We start from the raw sequence: 20,194 nt of genomic DNA, 5'->3' as shown, positions 1-20,194 counted from the left end.
CTACTTTGAGCACTTATTGCAAGAAAACTATGTATGCTAGAGACAAAATGTAAACTGCACATGAAAATAGAGATATTTTTCTAGCTTTTGGCAACATCATAATTTAGTATATCTGAAAAACGATTTTTTTCCAAATTCTGGGTGACCCTTACGCCTTAATGACAGCTTTAATGAGCAAACTAATTAACTAATTGTTACGCTGCCAAACTGAAATTCAACCCCATAGTCCGGACTTCGTCGAAGATTGCTTGTCCAAAATTTCAATCAATTTGATTGAAAAATGAGGGCGTCACAGTACGGCCTCAACTTTTACAAAAAGCCGGATATGACGTCATCAAAGACATTTATCAAAACAAAACAAAAATTGTCCGGGGGTATTATACCCAGGAACTCTCATGTCAAATTTCATGAAGTTCAGTAGTTTTCTCTGAATCGATGTATGCACACACACACACACACACACACACACACACACACACACACACACACACACATCACGACCCTCGTCTCGATTCCCCGTCTATGTAAAACATTTAGTCAAAACTTGACTAAATGTAACAAGGGTGAGGTGACCCAGATATTCGACGAAAAATGACCACGGGTGACTGAACTGTGCGTTGCGCCCTGACAAAACCAGGCGGTCGCTAGAGGATTGAGTATGTTCAGCAAGCGTAGCAGTATGCAAGATACCGTAATCTTAACTGAAATATAAATCTTAAAGCGGGAGAAATTTCACTATTTCGTCACGTTAACTGAGTGTGATTACACAGAGAATGCCTTTTTGCTCGTCCACTGTAGTCTTGAGAATCAGAAATTGAGCAAAAACATGGTTTTAAAAGAAAGTTCCCGATGGGCTTTGTTGCTTCTCTGCTAGACTCGTCTCACCGCAGCAGTAAAAACGCCCTGTAGCTAAACTTAAAAAATGTGAAGGTTGTTTTGTGGTGTTCGTGCATAAAAAAAATCCAGCAAAATGAGATAAAAAGATATTCCCGAAAGAAGTTTCTGTTTTTCCGCCTATTTCCCCAGACATTTACTTTTAGCCATGGCGAACTCACAAGGAATTCTCCGTGCACAAAAACGACTGCAGGAACAACCCTGACAGTCGTCTCATTTAAAATTATAGTGCATGGGAGTAGAAAAAGCTTGCTTATATTTTTTTTAATATAATTATATATAATATTCTTAAAAAGAACGCCCGGACAGTAACGTAGATGACGTTTTTGGTAGTAGGCCCTATTCAAGTTATTGCTCTCGATCAGAACTAGGAGTAACAAGTATTTCCCGCGGTGAGCCAGTTGATGGAAAACACTGACAGACATTATACTGATTGGCGTTTTTGACTGAAACCGGCTTTGAAAGCAACACGCATAATTATCGTTTTGCTTACTTCAGTATGCAGGGATTGGCTTGGGCGTCGGTCATCGGTCTTTCAGTGCCATGTTAAATTACAGAAAAGACCGACACACATAGGTCTCAATCCGTCAACTGACCGATAGACATGCAGCCGAGAGTCTGTCAGCTCGTCTTATTTTTGTCTGCTGTCTTGTTCTTTTTTTCTTTTTACACCCCCGGTATAGGGGTGTGTATAGGTTTCGGTCGATGTGTTTGTTTGTTTGTTTGTTTGTGTGTTTGTGTTCGCATATAGATCTCAAGAATGAACGGACCGATCGTCACCAAACTTGGTGAACAGGTTCTGTACATTCCTGAGACGGTCCTTACAAAAATTGGGACCAGTAAAACACACGGTTGGGGAGTTATTGCTGGATTAAGATTCTACAAGGACTTATAGAGGGACATAGTAATGGTCAAAGGGAAATAACCTTCTCAGTTGGTGGCAGTGAGAATGGTTATTTCCCTTTGACCAACGGGGGTGTTTTTCCTACCTCGGAGGAATTTCTTGTTTTTCTCCCTTCCTTACTTAATTGAAATAAATATGGATTGGTTATTGTGTCCTCAGACCTTTTATTCCTCTTCATGTAAGACCATTGCCGGAAAATAAACAAGAAAATGAAGAAATGAATTGAATTTCCCACTCATTTGTACATTGTAAACCACTTTCATAAGTTTCTCCTCACTGCCGTAATGCACAATTGCGGCAGTCCCGTGGTGAAAGGAAAGTGGGTTTTTTTTTTCTTGACTGATTGGTTTGCAAAATCGTGACTGATTGATTCATGGCCGACTCGAGTCAGTCAATGGACCTCTAGTGGACAAAACCCAAGCCAATCCCTGAGTATGGTCTAGTGTCTGTAGTAATATGCGTTTAATTAAAGTGCTTTGTCGGAAACCTTTGTGACCGCGTGCTTTACATGGGGATAAGAACACCCTTCCACTTGGTCACGAATGAATAATCAACAGCTTGCCTGCTTCACTGAGCCCCCGTAGTAACGCGTTCAGCTTTCTCAGGCGGCATCAGTTCAGCTTTCTCATTCGATGTAATTATTCTCGAGAATGAAATGTTGTTTCCTGGTCAAATTAAAGACGTACACTTATTTAAGGAAGAAAAGCATGTCAGTTTCTTGCAAGTGAAGGAAAATTTCTTCGAGAATGTGCACCGCCGGAGTGGTTATACGTCCCTTGAATGAGAAGGCCGGGACGGCATTTTAGGATAAAGCACATTTCTAAGCGGTTTAAATTTAACTTGAAATAATTGGTTGAACGAATTTGACCCAATGAATGTAAAATACATTAGCTCGATCATCAGTACTATTGAAGAGGGGGGGGGGGGGGGGGGCTTTTCAGTGTGGAATTTATACAAGATCAACGTCAACGACTGAGGCCGAACTGGGACAGCTGAATGCCTGACTGTGAGAAAGCTCAACGCGTTCCACCGGCTGTGGTAACTGACAAGACTGCAGCGGATGGTTACCTGAAAATTGGACATAGAACGTATTAAGTGCAACGCGCACGCACACACACACACACACACACACACACAACTGTGATATCCACACACCCCACACCCGTCCCTTCTCGTGATTCAGAGACTGTTCAATCTGGTGATTATTGTTGCGACCCATCTCGTCATCGGCGCTTTTCCGGAAATGACCTGCGCTTTGTTGGAATTCCAACAATGGCCGCCATTGTAGGAATTCCAACTTTGCGCTACGCGATTCTAGAAATGTACCGCGCGCATAGTGAGAATTCTGCTCTTTCTTAGAATGCGATGTAAAATGAAACAAGTCATGATGGCCCATGATGATCTTTGTGTTTTAAAGTGATCAATGCTTAGTCTTGATAAAGCAGATGCATTCTATAACGCACCAAACCAACCGAATTACCAAAAGCAAAAACACTTTTGATAACTTCGGCGGGCTGTTACAACACAGTTCAACGACCCATCCCACTCAACCAAAACGCACCAATTTTACGTAATTTTTAACGTTTCAGATCTTACATTTTACAACAACAAAAACTTGACACAACAAGAGTGTTCCGATATAACTTTTCACTGGTAACTATCGATTAATATTGTATATTAAACTCACACAGTCTCTCTGGGCTGCAGAGACAGCATTACGTCCCTTTACTGAGTAGGCTCTTGTTACTGCATGGTAATCTAGGCTCTTGAAATGTAATGTGCAAGTCTGTGCGCTATATTGATGTGATTGATTGTTGCAAAATGTTGATTCAAATTAAAGATGATTTCAGACTGTTGTAACAAACTAACACTCTACTCTGAAAAAAAAAATTATTGTGTTCAAAATAGATCGAGACAGCAGCAACTAGCTGAGTGTCACTGAGAGAAGCCAGTGTTACACAGTGTAGAACGAGGCAGCTCGTTTCCGGAAATGCGGCGCTTTGTTGGAAATCAAATGAGGTTTCGGAAAATCCCGATTATTCCAACTCTGCCCCGGATTCTTACTTTGCGCCCAACAATTATCACGAAAGATAACTCTAATTAAAAGTGAAAGTATGTCTCTTGTGTTGAAGGCACGAAAGGTCGAGTCTGTAAGCGGTCTTCTGAGAACCATCGTAGGACTTTCGAAGTCTGCACAAGTCAACGATTTCGTGACTTTGGTTGCCAAAACATATCACAGCACAATGTCTGGCGAAGTTGAGGAACTCGAAGAAGGAGAACTAACTGATTCTGACTCCATGGGCGAAGAAGAACAGGTACAGTAACATAAAGTAGAACAGCATGAAACATTGAAAGCTTTGTTTAGATAGGATGGGGAGCCCACTGTTTTTATCCCATGTGGCTGTGCTCTGTTTTTATCCCCTGTGGCTGTGCTCTGTTTTTATCCCATTCTGTGTTTTCTTACTCAGTTTGACGTTAACAGGAATAACACTTGCAGCCATATATTTTGCAAGGAATAAAAAAGAAAGTTTTTCGTGCAGCAAAACAAGCTCACAGTAACGAACGTGCAACAGACTCACAGAGTAAAAAATTGCGTGAGTCCAGGAAAAGCCTGCAGTCCAAAATCTTCTCACAAAGGACAAATCCGACAAGAGCAGTCCTTACCCCCCCCCCCTCCCCGCCCATCTCTTTACATAAAAAAATCAGCAAATTGTATATAAATATATATATATGTCCCAGTGATGTACATTTTAGTCGGTCTCCGGTCTCTGACCGATCCAATTTCCCCAGGACCTATAGCTTTAACCCCAGCAGGACACAGGTCCGATTAACCTACAGAAGAAGTGGTCAAGGGTCCGATCGTTTTTGACAATGAAGCAGGCATGCGGACTGTTCAATTTTCAAGAGGAAAGCTTGTTTCGGTTTTGCCAAGCGAAAGTAAACACTGCGTGAGGAAAGCTGGTTTCGGTTTTGCCAAGCGAAAGTATGCACTGCGTGTGACCAGTTTGTTGAGTGAACGAGGCACCATATGGGATCTGATTTATTTAATTTATCCTCAAGTTGGATCAAGAAGACAAAAAGAAAACCGAACCCATATGGTGCCTCGAGTGCATTCATTGGCTCAGCAATAAATCGTTGAGAGAGGATTCAGTGCACAGAACTTGGTGTGTACGGCTCGAAGAAACCGATTGTGTGTCAAAACCCAGGACATGATCCTGAAAGCAAAACTTGAGGGACCCGCAGAACGGTCAGATGCCTACCTGAAAAACATTGTCGACAGATGGGCAGTGAAAAAAACCCGACAACTGTTCAAATAACTTTGAAATGTGATTCAATCCTTTGAGTATCTAGTCATGACAGTCGCGGAAGGTGGAAGAATCTTTTTAAATGCGGTTTTACGAGTCGTGTTTTTGTCCTATTGAAATTGCAATCTCAGGACACTGTGTCCTATTGATTTTCAGTCTTCAGGACAATTGTCCTAAAGGCTGCTAGAAAACTGTACATCACTGATGTCCTGTCTACAATTCCTGCACAATTGCTCCGTTACTTTGGTACTACTGAACTTTACTACATGCAGTAGCAGTTTCCCTGTGGAAATAGAGAGGGAGCTCGCATGGTTAATTCATACTGCTGGAAATAAAGGAGGATGTTCTTACCTGCTATAGGTGCTTGTAAAATATGTAATGAGTACTGTTTTAACGTAACCTTGAACTGTTGAAAACGACGTTAAACACCAAATAAAGAAAGAAAGACTGTTTTAACGTACTTCACCTAGCCATTTAAGCACAAATTCCGGCAGACACACTGTCACACAGAACTTCCCGAAAGTCCCAAAAGGTGTGTAATGGGTTTTGCATACATGTATCAGTGGCATGGCTGGTGTAGAAGAGGGCTGTGTGTTGATGATGTGTGTGTATACCTATCAGTATCACACAGTATCAGTGTGTGTACATTTTTCTAATGCAGATCTGTCAATGAATTGCTAATGGGTTGTATTGTTTCTTCGACAGAAATGTACTGCTGAGGCAAAGAAACCTCCCACACAACAGTATTCAATGTTTGGTGACCAAAGAAAAACGGTGCCAAAAGTGCAACCCATCCCACGACCACCCCGCAGCGATTCGGAAAGCAGTAACAGTGATGTCAGTGACAATGATGACGATGGTGACAATGAGATTCAAAAGAGGAGCAAAATTCACCACAGAGGTGCAGACAATCACGAGCCCAAACCATTTCTGAATCCAAACTTTGTTAAAAATGGTGGAATCATGCCTCCGATGCCAAAACAAGCCAAGAGAAGCATTTGGGGATCAGTGCTACAGGAGCAGATTCTTACAGCAGAGGTTGGCGGTTTTAGCATGGAGAAGAAAATCGTCAGTGACAGAAACGTGGAGTCCTACGACTACACTCGGGCCAAAGAGGACGACAGACCGGACGTTGTGGAGGCCGAAATGAACAATGAAGAGGACTTGTTCGGGGAAGTGATTGATCTGGAACGATCAGCGCTCAAGCAGAAGAAAACCCTGAAGAGGAAGCATGTTGGAGATCGGCTGGGAAAGCGGCATAATGTGAAGGAGAGACTAAAGGAGCTTCCGAAGGTGACGGAGAACAGTTCCGTGGAGGATGTGACGTTCTACATCAGCACCAAGCTGGATGAAGCCAAAGTGCACCTCATCAGTAAGTTCAGGCTCACACGGATTTTTGTTTTCTTGTGATTCTTTGAATCTTTTTCATCCTTTCCTGATCTCAAGACCGGACACTCAAAATGTTATTGTCCTTATAAAAACAAGGAAAATTGCCATGCATTGTCGGGCAGTTACAGATATAAAATACATCACATTAAGAATTGCACTTAAAAAAATACCCACTAAAAGTAAAACATATCACATTTACTAAGAATTGAGAGTTGCACTAAAATACATCTGAAATTCCTAAGCAGTCACTCACGGGACACACACACTCCCGTATAGGTTAAAAATACATACATGTATGTACCATGTGTCATTGATTGTGCTCAGTTAGAATTGTCATACTAAAAACAAAAACTGCTTAATGTACTCATTTTAAATACTAAGATGTGCAAATTAATGTTTACTGCTTGTTTTGTCCTGAAAAATTCAATTTTTAAACAACCTGCTTAATACACCCAACACTTATAACATATATGACTATGAGTTACTGTTTGTTTTTGTTTCGATTTACTGAATTTGTTTGCTTTTTGCAGGACGTGTCGTCACAACATTGAAACCAGCTAAGGCATTGGACTTGTACAAGAAAACCGAAGAGATCGAAGCCTCCGGGGGTATGATGATCATGGTAAAGAATTGATTTTTTTTCACAGTCTCATCATTTTCTTTAGAAACAACATAACATTTACAGACTTTGAAACATGCAATGAAGTATGCAGAATAGTGTGGAAAGAACCTTACTGTAAAATAATCAGTCCTTTTTATAATGTATGGTGAAAGGTTATAAGTTGACAATCTGAATCACAGGCTGACTACAAGAATGACCTTCTCAGTGTATTGAGCGAAAACTGTTTTGGAATCAGACATTTTAATTCACTACCAGTACAAATGAAATGTAAAGTAAAAATGAAGATCCAGACGCAAAGCAAGTGATTTCTGCGGTAAAGGGGTCCCAGAGTGTTTACAGATACAGTGGAACCCCCCTTTTATATCACACACACATACTGATTGACTGATTCAATACTTTTGAACTATTTAAGGATCTTGCTTTTCAAATTTCCTGTTCATAGTCTCTGTAAATGTACCCCCATTTAAAGGGTGTTGCTGTGTTCCACATATGGTGCAGGGTTCCACACAACCCCAAAAGTCAAGGGTATTCATACCCTTTCAGGAAAAAAGTAAAGGGTTTTTATACCCCTTCCAGATTTTTCACAGGGTATGAGTGACAGTCGGTGTATCCATGAAATGTCATTTTTTTGTTCTTTCGTTTTGCGAGGCATTTGTTTGAGCAGGCGACAGCACCGGATAGGCTAAAGCGAACAGTGCCATCGAGATGATCAGTTTAAAGATATCGCGCAGTTTGAGGACAAGGGAGGCAACCTCTGCTTCACGGCGTGCCAGTGTCGACAGAGGAGTGGCATGAACACGGCGTGTACTTTAGTGGTCTCAGTAGAGCAGGCGGCCTGCGTGCTGTTGCTTGTACACTAGCGTTTGACTCGTACGTTTTTTTACCTCTTTGGAAAAAAACAGTTCCGTATTTATACCTCTTCAGAGATCGAGAGCATCTCGTACGTGATTTGGAGGGTCAAAGGGTATTATACCCTTAATTCTACGTGATGTGGAACCCTGTGGTGTGTTTGTCACATGATGTCAGTTGTGTATAATTTGGCATGTGTGCAGAACGGGTCAAGGCGGCGCACAAAAGGCGGTGTGTACCTGACACTTCTGAAATCGGACGAGGGGGTGACCAAAGAACAGGTGGATGAAATCTTTGTGGAGGAGAACCAATGGGCCCTGGAAATGAAGAAGCGGAAGAAGCTGAGGTGAGAATTTACAACTGATTTTGCGGTGGTTTTTTCTTTCTTTCTTTTCTTTTTTTCTTTTCTTTTTTTCTTGTCTCTTCCAGCTTCTCCTAATGAAGGGGTTGAGCCAGTGGAGCCGTCTCTATCGTGAAAGCATCAGCTCTTGTCTTTGTGGGCCTACAGTAGTGGTCATCACTCTTTCGTGTGAAGGACTTAACAGATGCTGTAAATAAAATGAATGGGACTGGATATTGATTGTCATATATCATAATTATTGCTTTTAAGAGCACGTCTATAAGCCTAGCTTGTTGTGCTCCATTTACTAATGGATTGTATGTGGCTTTGTTATCTGAAAACATTTTCTGAATAAAATTGTTTAAACCATATTAATTGTCAAATTTGCTGTTTCTACAGAGCCCAAAAGCGCAAGAAAGAGCAGAAAAGGCAACAGCAAGCAACAAAACCAGCAGCGGAAGTCAAGGGGGACAATCCTGGCTCCATGGAGGTAGCGGAGGACAGCAACTCTCGCTCCAGTGTGGAAGGCCAGACGGGCAGTCCCAAAAATCACGCTGACCACTTGTCCGACACCCAGGAGGAGGCAGGGGGAAAGGAGAGACTGCTCAGCGACGATTCTCACGACGGGGAGGATATAAGTGAGGACGATGAAGATGAGGATTTTAAGAGTCGGCTGGACCGTGAGTTGAAACGCCAAGCCGCTGCCCAGGAGACGAAAGGGGGTGACAAAGGTGGGGGAGAGAGTGAGTCGGTTACACTGGACGATGTGCTGGACATCGGTGTGGATGAGGAGTTTATTGACTGATTGTGGCACTGCGTTGTTTAGGTCATTGTTCATCTGTGCAAGCAGTTGCAAGTTTTGTTTGATGGCTCTAGTTCAATTATCACCTTGTTCCATGAATGCTTTTACAATCCACAGTTCAACTTCAGTTGATAATTGTTGAGTAAAATTGGTACTTGTTAATTTTGATTTACTTTGGAACAGTTTCAATAGCTGGTTCTGGTTGAACGGATTTATGATAAAGTGCATCTGGGTTCATTGGTTTGATCTGCTTTGGGTGGGTGGGTGTCTGTTTGTGTGTGTGTGTGGGGGGGGGGTGTTTAAGAATAATAAATGAACTAATAAAGCAAGACCATTGTTATTTTTGTTCATTTTCCTAGGGAAATCGTCTTTTTGTTTGTGTTTTTGTCTGATTTGATTTTGGGGATGTTTTGTATTGTGTATGTTCATGTGATTTCCCCCTGCATTTTATTCGTATGTTGTATTTGGTGAGCATATGTTAACATATACATGTAGATGGATCATGATGTAGTCTTGTTTCAAATGAAATTTGCTGCTAGCTTTACAACAACTTAATTAGACAGCTGAAAGTTAACCAGCAATTGGCTTTATGAACTGTTGTTGGATTTCTTATGTATGCATGACACCAGATGAAAAACGATGCATTTAAACAAATTCTTGGAAAAAAGGTTTGTTTTAGAGTCTAAATTTAAAAAAAATAAAACACAATAATGACTAATACTCCTTCAATGTCATAAATACACTTGGTGATTATGTGTCATGAACAGGCTGATGACTTGTTTGTGAGTTCCTGGAAAATGTTAAGGTTTCATTCATAGACCGACTGACTTCTATTTACCGTATCTGTTTTTGAAAATGCTGATGTCCTTAGAGGCAAGTCTGTTCTGATTATTTTGAAATGTATCTTGTAACTAAGTTATAAACAGCATGCACGGGGTGAACACTTACGGGAACAAGAACCTAGAAGAACAACAGCACTTGAAAGTGCAATAGCATGTTCCTGAAGTGGTTTTGCTCAAGTCAATGTAAAAGATGGTGAAAGAGTATAGAATACACATTCAGTTACTGTCAAAGTCATAATGTGCAGCATTATTTAACTTGAATATTGCATGTGAATTAGAGCATGTCTGAGCTTAATGATTATTTATGTCAAATTATTTGAGTTGATATGCTATAAATGTAATATCAGTGCTCTGCGACGCCAGTCTTTCAGTATGAATACAGAGGTTTTTTCTGCCCTCTACTTGCATGTGAAGCTTGAATGTTGCCGGGGTTTTTTATTCTGAAAAATGTTCAGCCATTAAACTGAAAATAAGTTATAATATTATGTGTGTTGAGTCATTTTGGGCTAAAAACAAACATTAGTTGGGTTTTTTCGTTGTTTTTTTATAAAAAAAAAAACCAGGAATTGTAGGTTACTGGAATGTGCAATTATTGGCAAAACAAAATATTACATTGACATTACATTAAACGTTCCAATAACCTACAATTCTTGTTTTTTGATTCAGAATGTTGAAACGTGGACATTTCTTTTTTACAAATTTTCATTCTGGAAAATGTTGATTTTGGTTTAAGTCTTATCATGTTAACTGTAACCACTGAACATGTAGATTAACTCTCAGTTATGCTGGTCCTATCCTTTTTCTGTTGATAGGAAGGGAGGGATGACATTTTTAATTGGAAAACTAACATTCCATGCCTTGGTTGACTAAAACTCGATTGGGGGGAGGGGGGGGGGGCACAATATTTTGCACATATATATGAGTTTCGATGAATATTGCTCACATTTGCTCTGGAAGCATATGCACGTACATACTTAAATTGTCATTCATCATCCTTCCTCTGTTGATGTGTTTAGCGAAGCATTCAACATTGGCAGTATTCAGTCACAGTTGGCCGGTATCCAAGTCATTTCTGGTGAACAGAACTCACTCACCCACCCTGTTAACTGGTCACAGTACACAGCCTGCTTTCTCTTTCTTCTACTGTCTCTGATTGAAAGAAACAGCTCTGATGTTCTCTCAGTAACAAGCATGTCCCATAAACAACTCTTGAAAAAGTCAAATAAATCAGGAGTGCATGCCTACAGCTGTCGCCACTATGATCCATTTCGACACCTTCAAGATGATGAACTGGCAGATTTTATCTCGGGGGAACTCCACGAAAGAAAGACTGAGGCAATTCGTAAGTGCTCTCTCTTTCTTCTTTATTTATTGTTGTAGAATATTAGTGTATATTACAAACATATTAGCTGTTGTAATGGCATAGGTCAAATTCATGGGTGGGACTGAAAAATGTCATGAATCCTGAAGAATTTTAAGGGGGGGGGGGGGGGGGGGGGTCAGGGGGCCCCCAGATGCTGAAGGATTTGTATAATTAACAACCAAAAAACTGTCACCACAGACATTACAAATCCGGATTTCCGGCATGTATCGGAACAATCCCACCCATGCAAATTCTTTGCAGAATGCAGTGGAGTGCTCTCTCTCTCTCTCTGAAATCTGTTTACAAGGCTCTGTCCACCGCATCTGTGTTAATTAAAGTTGTAACAGAACTCTATTTATAGTGCGTTGCTTGGGCTTCGACTGTTAACACAATTCAACCTTCACATATTACAGATGTATTGAATACCTATAAAATGGAATGTGTATGCCAGCATGTCTTTCCATCTCTCTGTCTTTTTTAACACTACATTGTACAGGTAAAACAGTACAGATGCTCGGAAGACAAAAAACAATTCAGATATTCCATGAGACTGTCAATGAACTGAAAAGTGGTGGAGCGCACACATGGGTAAAAGTATGCATTGAATATTCTTAGTGGTATTTGTAAGTTTCTTTAGCGTTCATTGAAACTGAATGAGAGAAACTAATAATTCCAGTTCCTCCATATTGCATGTGCAGGTTGAAAGTTATCTTGTAATGTGTCTTGTTTCTGTGTTACCCTCATAGTACACTTAAACCCCCTTTTTCAGACCCTGTTTTCTCAGACTTTGTGTTCATAACCTCTGTAAATGTACCCCCTTTTTAAGACTCCCTCCTTATTAAAATCTGATTTTCCCAGATTTTTTAGTTGGAGGTCTTAACACTATTGTGACTAGCACTGCCACGGCGTTGACGTCCTGCCTGCCCAAGCTTGCCACCAAGAAACTTACCAAAAATCAGTAACTGTAAAGAAATCTGTCTAGCAAGCTTCAATTAAGTCCAATCACCACCAAATTTTTTGTACTAATTAAAAAATGGATGCCCAGTTCAGTCGTGCTATTTATAAGTTTGTCACGCGATTTGTTTTAGCAAAGGGGGGGTGAAAGGAGGATAATTTGTGTTTTTTAACGTTTTTTTGTGTGTGTTTTCTTTTCCACTGCTTTTTTAAAAGTTATTTTTTAACAGAAAGTATTATAAATAATTTTATAACCAAACAAGGTGTAAAACCTATGAATTAGCTGAAATATTGTTAAAATTCTACACAGAAATAAGGAGACAGTACAAAGAAAAAAACAAGCAAATCCCGCATTCACTCACAGCATCCTGACTCAAATGAAACAAAACTGTGACACTCACCAAATGATGTCTAGGTAATCCATATTGAATATAAGTCACATTTTCACAACAAAGTCCCAACTGTACACATATGAACATTTCCAAAAGGATTAGGACGCTCCAGCCATCCATTGTTATCAGTGCTGCCACGCCCCCCTTGCAACTACACATTCGAAGATTCATGCAGTACCACCCTAACACGTGTAGTTTGCCGACTCATACTAGCAACACTGAACAGGACTGTTTCTTCCTCAATATCACTGCTATTATCGCTTTCTTGAGGCGAAAACAACACGTCGGAATCATGATCTACAGGGTCCTCAAGATCCAACATCCGGAGAATCTCCTCCCATGACAAGGCTCGCCTTCGATTCATTTTTTTTCTCGAAAAAACCTCACAAATCAGGCTAATTTTACATATGGCGGAAGGGCACGCAAAGTGTGTCAAGGGAAACAACTCAATTTACTGCAAGCTTCAAAAACCGGGAAGCAATCACGAGTCGTGTACCCTGTATGGCTGTTACTGATTTATAAGCGTCCCGTCCATGGGCGTGTCAGCGCTGTTACTGATTTATCAGTGTCCCGTCGCGAAAGTGTTTTTTTTTTTTTTTTTTTTTTTTTACGTGAGCCTTGAAGGCTTCGCCTCTTGTTCAACTTGAAAATTCTCCATTATGCAGAAGCGTGCATAAGTATAACATGCCAGATTTGTTAGATCTACATTCACTTTACCATTTCCATTTGATATCATTTCTGTAACCATTATTTTTACCCCTTTTCCCCCGTTCCCCAGGTTATTACGCGACTTGTTTTGACTAAATGTTTTTTTTTTTTTTTTTTTTTTTTTTTTTTTTCCTTACACCTGTTCCTTGTCCCGGTGTGCTCTCACGCCGCCCCGTCCCCGCACTCGCTGCTCCATCCACATCTGAATTTCGTTCCGCTGCCAGACTTGTCGATTTTACAGACGCTCCAGGGAGGGATGTCGGGTCGTTGCGGTAGGCTACCCTCGGAAGATGACACTGCACTTCTGCTGAGTCACTTCGACGGTGTTCAGTAGTGGGTCTGTCCCGAGCTAACGGACGCAGCCCACTACCTACTATGCCCCCTACTAACGACATTGACTGCTAAGTCGCGGAGCCAGACTGAGTGAGGGTCCCCTCCAGAGAGCAGACCGCCACCACGTCCCTCCGTCGACCCCCCAGAACGTCACACGTTGAAGACTGACAGCAGAAGTACTATTCAGGGAAGGATGGAACAGGAACACTGAGACCAAGGTCACCATGAGAGCTCCGGGCATGAAGGGCCACAAGAGCAAGGACAATTTATAATTTTGGATGATTAATGAGATGAGGATGATTATAATGATGATGCTATGGATTTCCAATTTGGTTTGAGACTACGTGACAGGGCAGCACTCTACGCTTACTGTCATAATATATCCTGGTGTCAACCAGGCTCGAGAACTGCCGCACCTGCGGTGTTGGTCAGGTAAACAGAACCTGAGCACCCTCAAAGTCGCATTCGTTAAGTGAATGACACTCGGCTGTGTGATTCCAGCCTTCCCATAGGAACCATAGCACTTCCACTCTGGGTAGGAGCCGACCGTAGCCCGAAAAACCCACATGACCCTGATGGGATTCGAACCCACGACCTCCCGGCCCACAGCCCGATGCGCTAACCACTGCGCTACGGGGGCCGGTGGTCGCGAAAGTGTTAAGAGGGTGGGGGGGGCACTGTAATACAAGGTCAATATCAATACTGACCTACCGTGTGCTGATCTACGGTGTGCCACACCAAGCCTATGGTAAACCAGTGTCATAGATGTCCTTGTGCATCCTTTGTGCTAGACAGGCATTAGTCTCCAACATAGTCAAAGAATACTGACCATTTGTGGTTCACTCAGTGGGACTGTGAGCGATCGAGAAGAAGAAGAAGTGGGACTGTGAAACTCTCACCGGACCAAAGTGGATTATTGCCACCAGGCACAGCGTGAATGTGTTTTTGCTAGAGCACATTCCACAACACCAGTGCCTGCGGTCTCGATGTATACCTGGCCTGCTGCAGGGCAAGACTTAGGACATAATTTTCCTGCTTTCTTGGCACTTTGAGTGTCTCCTGATCTTATCATGCCGAACACAATTAGATTGTGTAAAAGTTGCAAAGTTTTGCCTATTCTGATTTGTCGTCAATTTTTGTATTGGTCCTTTCAATTTTTGTCCGGTTGATTTTGAGGGTACCCTTATTTGAGCGGCGGTCACATGACACATCACGTCATTCCTTTAAAAGAAACCTTTAATCCGAAAGGTGGCCCAGAAATTCAAGTGAACTGCCTTAACTGGCATAGAAAGTTCGAATGAAATGACACAGGAATTAATGCTTTCATTTAGGTGCAAAATTTGTCTCAATAATTTTTTGGCCAAGTTTAGTTCAGTCTTTGTGTGATTGCACTAGGAGCAAAACTGGCCTGGGGCACAAAGGGCTCGAAAAATGATGCACATTGGCATGGGGTACCATAACCAATGGGCACAGTGATTATGTGATTGTATTAAAATAGAATATTGTAACTCCTAGGTAACCTTGTGAAGCGCAGACAGCACGGAATTATTCTGTGGTTAGCTCTATACAAGCTTTCCTTATTATCAGTAGTAGTAGTACAATGTAGTACATGTGTGAATAAATAAGGACAGGCAGTAGCGTGGACTTTGGCCGCAATAGCAGGTTTGTGGGAACTGTTTCACAGCCAGAGCGGCCCTTAGCTACCAGTTCATATAACTCATTGTATCCCATGGGCTGCTTCTTTGTCTCTGTTTCTGGGTATATTTCTTGTATATTCATCCGCTGGGTCTTGACTGAAATACAACCCATATAAAAAATAACACTCGTGTTGTAACCTATAGATACCATGTGATTCTTTCAGGATGGGTCAAGACATCGCAGTCCTGGTGGACAGTGTTCTTCACGGTCATCAAGGAGAATCCAGATCACTCATTTTAACATGTGATTCTTTCAGAACGGGTCAAGACATCGCAGTCCTGGTGGCGTGTTCTTCACGATCATCAAGGAGAATCCAGATCCTGACATTGCCAAGGAGTACCACACCATCAAACAAGATGATGTGGAAGAACAGGAACGGCAGTGGATGAAGAGGAAGAGACAGCGTGATAGGTAAACATCAGCTTGTGTTTGTTGATGTGCGTCTGTCAGTGTCAGTTTTAAAAAGTCCTCTCTTCTTAGACTGTCTCCCTAAGCACGAAGTTTGTGTGTGGGTGAGAACGACTGAACTTTATTTATTGACTAAACTTTATTTTTTTAGGATAAAAGGTTTATGGCACAAAGCCTTCACATTTGACAAATAAAACATGTAATAAACGCAGAAAAACATAGACAAGTATGCAATCAACATTAAACAAAATACAGAACAGTTAACGAGATAAAAACAGAGCACATTAGTATTTCCTTTGTTATCCCATTCGCTTCTTCCCAGTGGAAAGTTAGCAGCAACATTGAAATGTGTGTAGGTGTTGGTGGATGTACAAGAGAAAGAGGGAACAGCTTGTATAAGGTGTACCTGCATGCAAGTCAACACAGCTTGGTGCCACAACAGACTGCCAATAATTATTCCCTAGTTGGTGTTACTCAAACTATTTCTAAACTAAATCCATTCCTTTTTCAGAAAAGCGCATGGTCAAGGCAACAACAACTCAGGCGCTGGAACTCGCCCTGGAGAGCCTGTCCCACCAAGAGAAACAACAAGCACATGTAGCAATGAACCACAGCACGCTTCTATTCCACCACAAGTTTCAGCCAGTACACAACTTCAGAAGAGGCCCGTCACTGTTCAACGAAAAGACAGTACCAGTTCAGAACGTCTAGATGAGCCTGTTGTTTTTTCCACAAAAGGACGAGACTAATAAGTGGAGTGTACCCATACAGTGGTACCTGTGATGAGAGGACACCTCCCAAAAAGAAAACCTGTTGTCCCTTTGTTATCTTGACCAACATACACCTGTCATGACAAACCACCTCCAATGTAAGGACACTTTTGGCACGTCCCGTTGTAGGTACTACTGTGTTAGCCCAATTCTGTTCCATGTCAATAGGAACCAGCACAGAACACTGTCGAGTCTGTGAATGATCTTCAAAAAGATGTTAGAATGGAAAACTTAGACAAGTCTGCTCAGCAAAAGTAATGCCCTGGAAGTAAAATGCCCTGTAAGTAAGCATGTTTATGTTACCCCAAATTAAACCAGCGTGTGAAAGTGAAAGCCTTTTCTGGTATTACAAAGAATGAGCTGACAATGCAGTAACAAAATTCAACTGCAGTGAAAGTACGTTTGTCATGCATGGACATGTTTGGTGGATTCCAGGGAATTCTATCATGGCAGGTATTTACCACACGGTCAGTTTACTTGGAATTGTTTTTAGCACACTATGTTCTTTAATATTTGGAAAATCGTTTTTCAGTATACTGTGTTATATCAGGGAAACCATTATGCTAAAGTCACTAGTGATGATCGAACAAGAATTTCAAACCAAACCGAAAAATGACCAAAAATTGTGAAACAATAGTTAACGACATAGGTAAAAACTAAAATAAGCTGCAAGGCGAAAACAATGAAGGAAATACGAGGATACACACAAGCACATGACAGAACTCTCAATCAGCACAACAAACATGACTGTCAATTTTAAGCTTTTGGGGGGATGAATGTTTGCGTGTTACATATTACCAGGCATGCCAGCTCATGTTAATAAACACTGTCAGTGGACAAAAGACCATTTCTGATTTTTTATTTTGAATACATTTTTAAATCTGTCTTTCTCCCTCAATCTTTCTATCACACGCACTTCTGATTCATTCCCCAGCATCCTTAGAACACACACACATACATACGCACACACACTTTAAGCAGAGGAAATAGATATCAAAATATCCAAACAGCTCAAGCTCCTTGACTTATTGCACAAGATAATGTAAAACTAACTAAGCAAGGTTTGTAAGGAAGGCAAAACATTGGACATTTACCCATCTCCAAGAACTGAAAAACAAAGAACAAGAAGAAATCCCAACAACTATACATTTTCTTCCAGATTCATTATATTTGGTCTCTAGAACCAAACTCTGAAATTACCAACACCGGTAATAATTGATATACTACTGCCTCCCTGATCTGGGGAAGTTCAGAACAAGTCGCGTAAGGCGAAAATACAATATTTAGTCAAGTAGCTGCCATTTTTCAGTAAGACCGTATACTCGTAGCATCGTCAGTCCACCGCTCATGGCAAAGGCAGTGAAATTGACAAGAAGAGCGGGGTAGTAGTTGCGCTAAGAAGGATAGCACGCTTTTCTGTACCTCTCTTTGTTTTAACTTTCTGAGCGTGTTTTTAATCCAAACATATCATATCTATATGTTTTTGGAATGAGGAACCGACAAGGAATAAGATGAAAGTGTTTTTAAATTGATTTGGACAATTTAATTTTGATAATAATTCTTATATATTTAATTTTCAGAGCTTGTTTTTAATCCGAATATAACATATTTATATGTTTTTGGAATCAGCAAATGATGGAGAATAAAATAAACGTAAATTTGGATCGTTTTATAAATTTTTATTTTTTTTTACAATTTTCCGATTTTTAATGACCAAAGTCCTTAATTAATTTTTAAGCCACCAAGCTGAAATGCAATACCGAACCCCGGGCTTCGTCGAAGATTACTTGACCAAAATTTCAACCAATTTGGTTGAAAAATGAGGGCGTGACAGTGCCGCCTCAACTTTCACGAAAAGCCGGATATGACGTCATCAAAGACATTTATCAAAAAAATGAAAAAAACGTTCGGGGATTTCATACCCAGGAACTCTCATGTCAAATTTCATAAAGATCGGTCCAGTAGTTTAGTCTGAATCGCTCTACACACACACACACACACACACACACACACACACACACACACACACACACGCACGCACATACACCACGACCCTCGTTTCGATTCCCCCTCGATGTTAAAATATTTAGTCAAAACTTGACTAAATATAAAAATGAAACTCAATGATCCAACGCAGATCAGAAAACAAGAACTTTGAAGAAGAAAGTCACATCATTACTTCGTTAATAACAAATCCCGAGCCTCGCTACACTACAACAGAAAATAAACAAGGTTCCCCAGCCCATCTTTTGAAACTGCAGCATCTATTGAAAGTTAATATCTTAAGCGTCAGATTTTTTGGTCTGCGTTTTCATCTCCATCTTGGTAATATCAGCATCCCACTGTATGAACATCTTGGACAGGGTGGTTATCTGAATGCTGGTTAGGGAAAGAACAATGCTTACAATTTGCAGTCTCACAACATTCAATTTGCGATCTCAAAACACACATTATATATATATGCACATACAATGCTTACAATGTGCAGTCTAAACACACACACAATCCCATGAATCTTCTCTCTCTTTCTGCCCCTTAAAAGAAACATGCTGAAATGTCAACATCATCGGAGCATCATACGTTGCACCAAAAGATCATAGAGATTACCTCCCCTGGACTGCAAGCAGGACATGTTACAATTCAAAAGTTAGCAGAGTATCTTTTCAAACTTTCTGTTTTCAAAATGTTTCTTTCTTCTTCATTCATGGGCTGAAACTCCCACGTTCACTCATGTTTTTGCACGAGTGGGATTTTACGTGTATGACCTTTTTTACCCAGCCATTCGAGGCAGCCATACGCCTATTTCGGGGGGAAAATGTCCCTTCCATATCCTTATCTTCCCACATAGGTCTGACCCACCGCGGGTTAGGGGGAAGAATTTACCCGATGCTCCCCAGCATGTCGTAAGAGGCGACTAACGGATTCTGTTTCTCCTTTTACCCTTGTTAAGTGTTTCTTGTATAGAATATAGTCAATTTTTGTAAAGATTTTAGTCAAGCAGTATGTAAGAAATGTTAAGTCCTTTGTACTGGAAACTTGCATTCTCCCAGTAAGGTCATATATTGTACTACGTTGAAAGCCCCTGGAGCAAATTTTTGATTAGTGCTTTTGTGAACAAGAAACAATTGACAAGTGGCTCCATCCCATCTTCCCCCTTTCCTCGTCGCGATATAACCTTCATGGTTGAAAACGACGTTAAACACCAAATAAAGAGAAAAAAAGAAAACATAGGTCTGAACTCAAAAGACTGCTTGTGCCCTCACATGAATGGCATCCCACTGTGCTAGCTTCCAAAAACCATTGGTAGTTTGTCCTGCTAGTCAAAAGATTCACTTTCCTCAAAATTAATATGTGATGCCTACCATTGCATTTTTTTATATTCTATGCATGCACACTGCAGCAAAAGCGTAGTGTTTTTTCCATCAAAGGATACCACAGAGTTGTATGCATCAATCAGTCTGGCTGTTTCTTCCGTGACCTGAGCAGTGTTATCCTGTCAACAGCAAACACAAAACAATCATCAGCAATGTTTTCTCCCAATGTCACGTATACAGTTAAATTGTGCCCACCAATTCTATTGTGCAACCACCAACAATAACATCAGCTTGCTGTAAACAATGA

At 40.9% G+C, this 20,194-nt stretch overlaps 3 protein-coding genes across 4 annotated transcripts in view; 2 read left to right on the top strand and 1 right to left on the bottom strand.

Moving 5' to 3' along the window:
• The window catches only part of LOC138949269 (zwei Ig domain protein zig-8-like), a 344,604-nt gene that overhangs the window by 225,295 nt on the left and 99,115 nt on the right, over window positions 1-20,194 (bottom strand). The window lies entirely within an intron of this gene.
• On the top strand, window positions 3,919-10,427 carry LOC138949258 (phosphorylated adapter RNA export protein-like). Its single transcript, XM_070321048.1, has 5 exons — window positions 3,919-4,113; window positions 5,809-6,475; window positions 7,023-7,114; window positions 8,167-8,309; window positions 8,703-10,427. Exons 1-5 carry the CDS (start codon window positions 4,042-4,044, stop codon window positions 9,106-9,108), a joined length of 1,380 nt encoding a protein of 459 aa, XP_070177149.1. The 5' UTR covers window positions 3,919-4,041; the 3' UTR covers window positions 9,109-10,427.
• Window positions 10,934-17,405, top strand: LOC138949276 (phosphorylated adapter RNA export protein-like). 2 transcript variants are annotated; one of them, XM_070321074.1, is made up of 4 exons: window positions 10,934-11,289; window positions 11,807-11,898; window positions 15,652-15,806; window positions 16,315-17,405. In XM_070321074.1, exons 1-4 carry the CDS (start codon window positions 11,139-11,141, stop codon window positions 16,550-16,552), a joined length of 636 nt encoding a protein of 211 aa, XP_070177175.1. In that variant the 5' UTR covers window positions 10,934-11,138; the 3' UTR covers window positions 16,553-17,405. The 2 variants fall into 2 exon arrangements, with proteins under 2 accessions (XP_070177175.1, XP_070177171.1); XM_070321070.1 differs by having other exon boundaries at window positions 11,807-11,904.

This window comes from Littorina saxatilis, linkage group LG1 (genome assembly GCF_037325665.1).
Source record: "Littorina saxatilis isolate snail1 linkage group LG1, US_GU_Lsax_2.0, whole genome shotgun sequence".
In the NCBI taxonomy this organism is placed as follows: Eukaryota; Metazoa; Mollusca; class Gastropoda; order Littorinimorpha; family Littorinidae; genus Littorina; species Littorina saxatilis.
Note: the sequence above shows the minus strand (reverse complement) of the source record. Positions and strands in the feature narration are given on the sequence as shown.

What these genes read in the sequence shown, in the direction of transcription:
- LOC138949258 (XM_070321048.1), top strand. Translation starts at nt 4,042, where the DNA reads ATGTCTGGCGAAGTTGAGGAACTCGAAGAAGGAGAACTAACTGATTCT. An exon ending in CCATGGGCGAAGAAGAACAG is followed by an intron (nt 4,114 to 5,808) that starts GTACAGTAACAT and finishes TTTCTTCGACAG; the next exon opens with AAATGTACTGCTGAGGCAAA. An exon ending in AGCCAAAGTGCACCTCATCA is followed by an intron (nt 6,476 to 7,022) that starts GTAAGTTCAGGC and finishes TGCTTTTTGCAG; the next exon opens with GACGTGTCGTCACAACATTG.
- LOC138949276 (XM_070321070.1), top strand. Translation starts at nt 11,139, where the DNA reads ATGTCCCATAAACAACTCTTGAAAAAGTCAAATAAATCAGGAGTGCAT. An exon ending in GAGCGCACACATGGGTAAAA is followed by an intron (nt 11,905 to 15,651) that starts GTATGCATTGAA and finishes TGATTCTTTCAG; the next exon opens with AACGGGTCAAGACATCGCAG. An exon ending in AGGAAGAGACAGCGTGATAG is followed by an intron (nt 15,807 to 16,314) that starts GTAAACATCAGC and finishes TTCCTTTTTCAG; the next exon opens with AAAAGCGCATGGTCAAGGCA.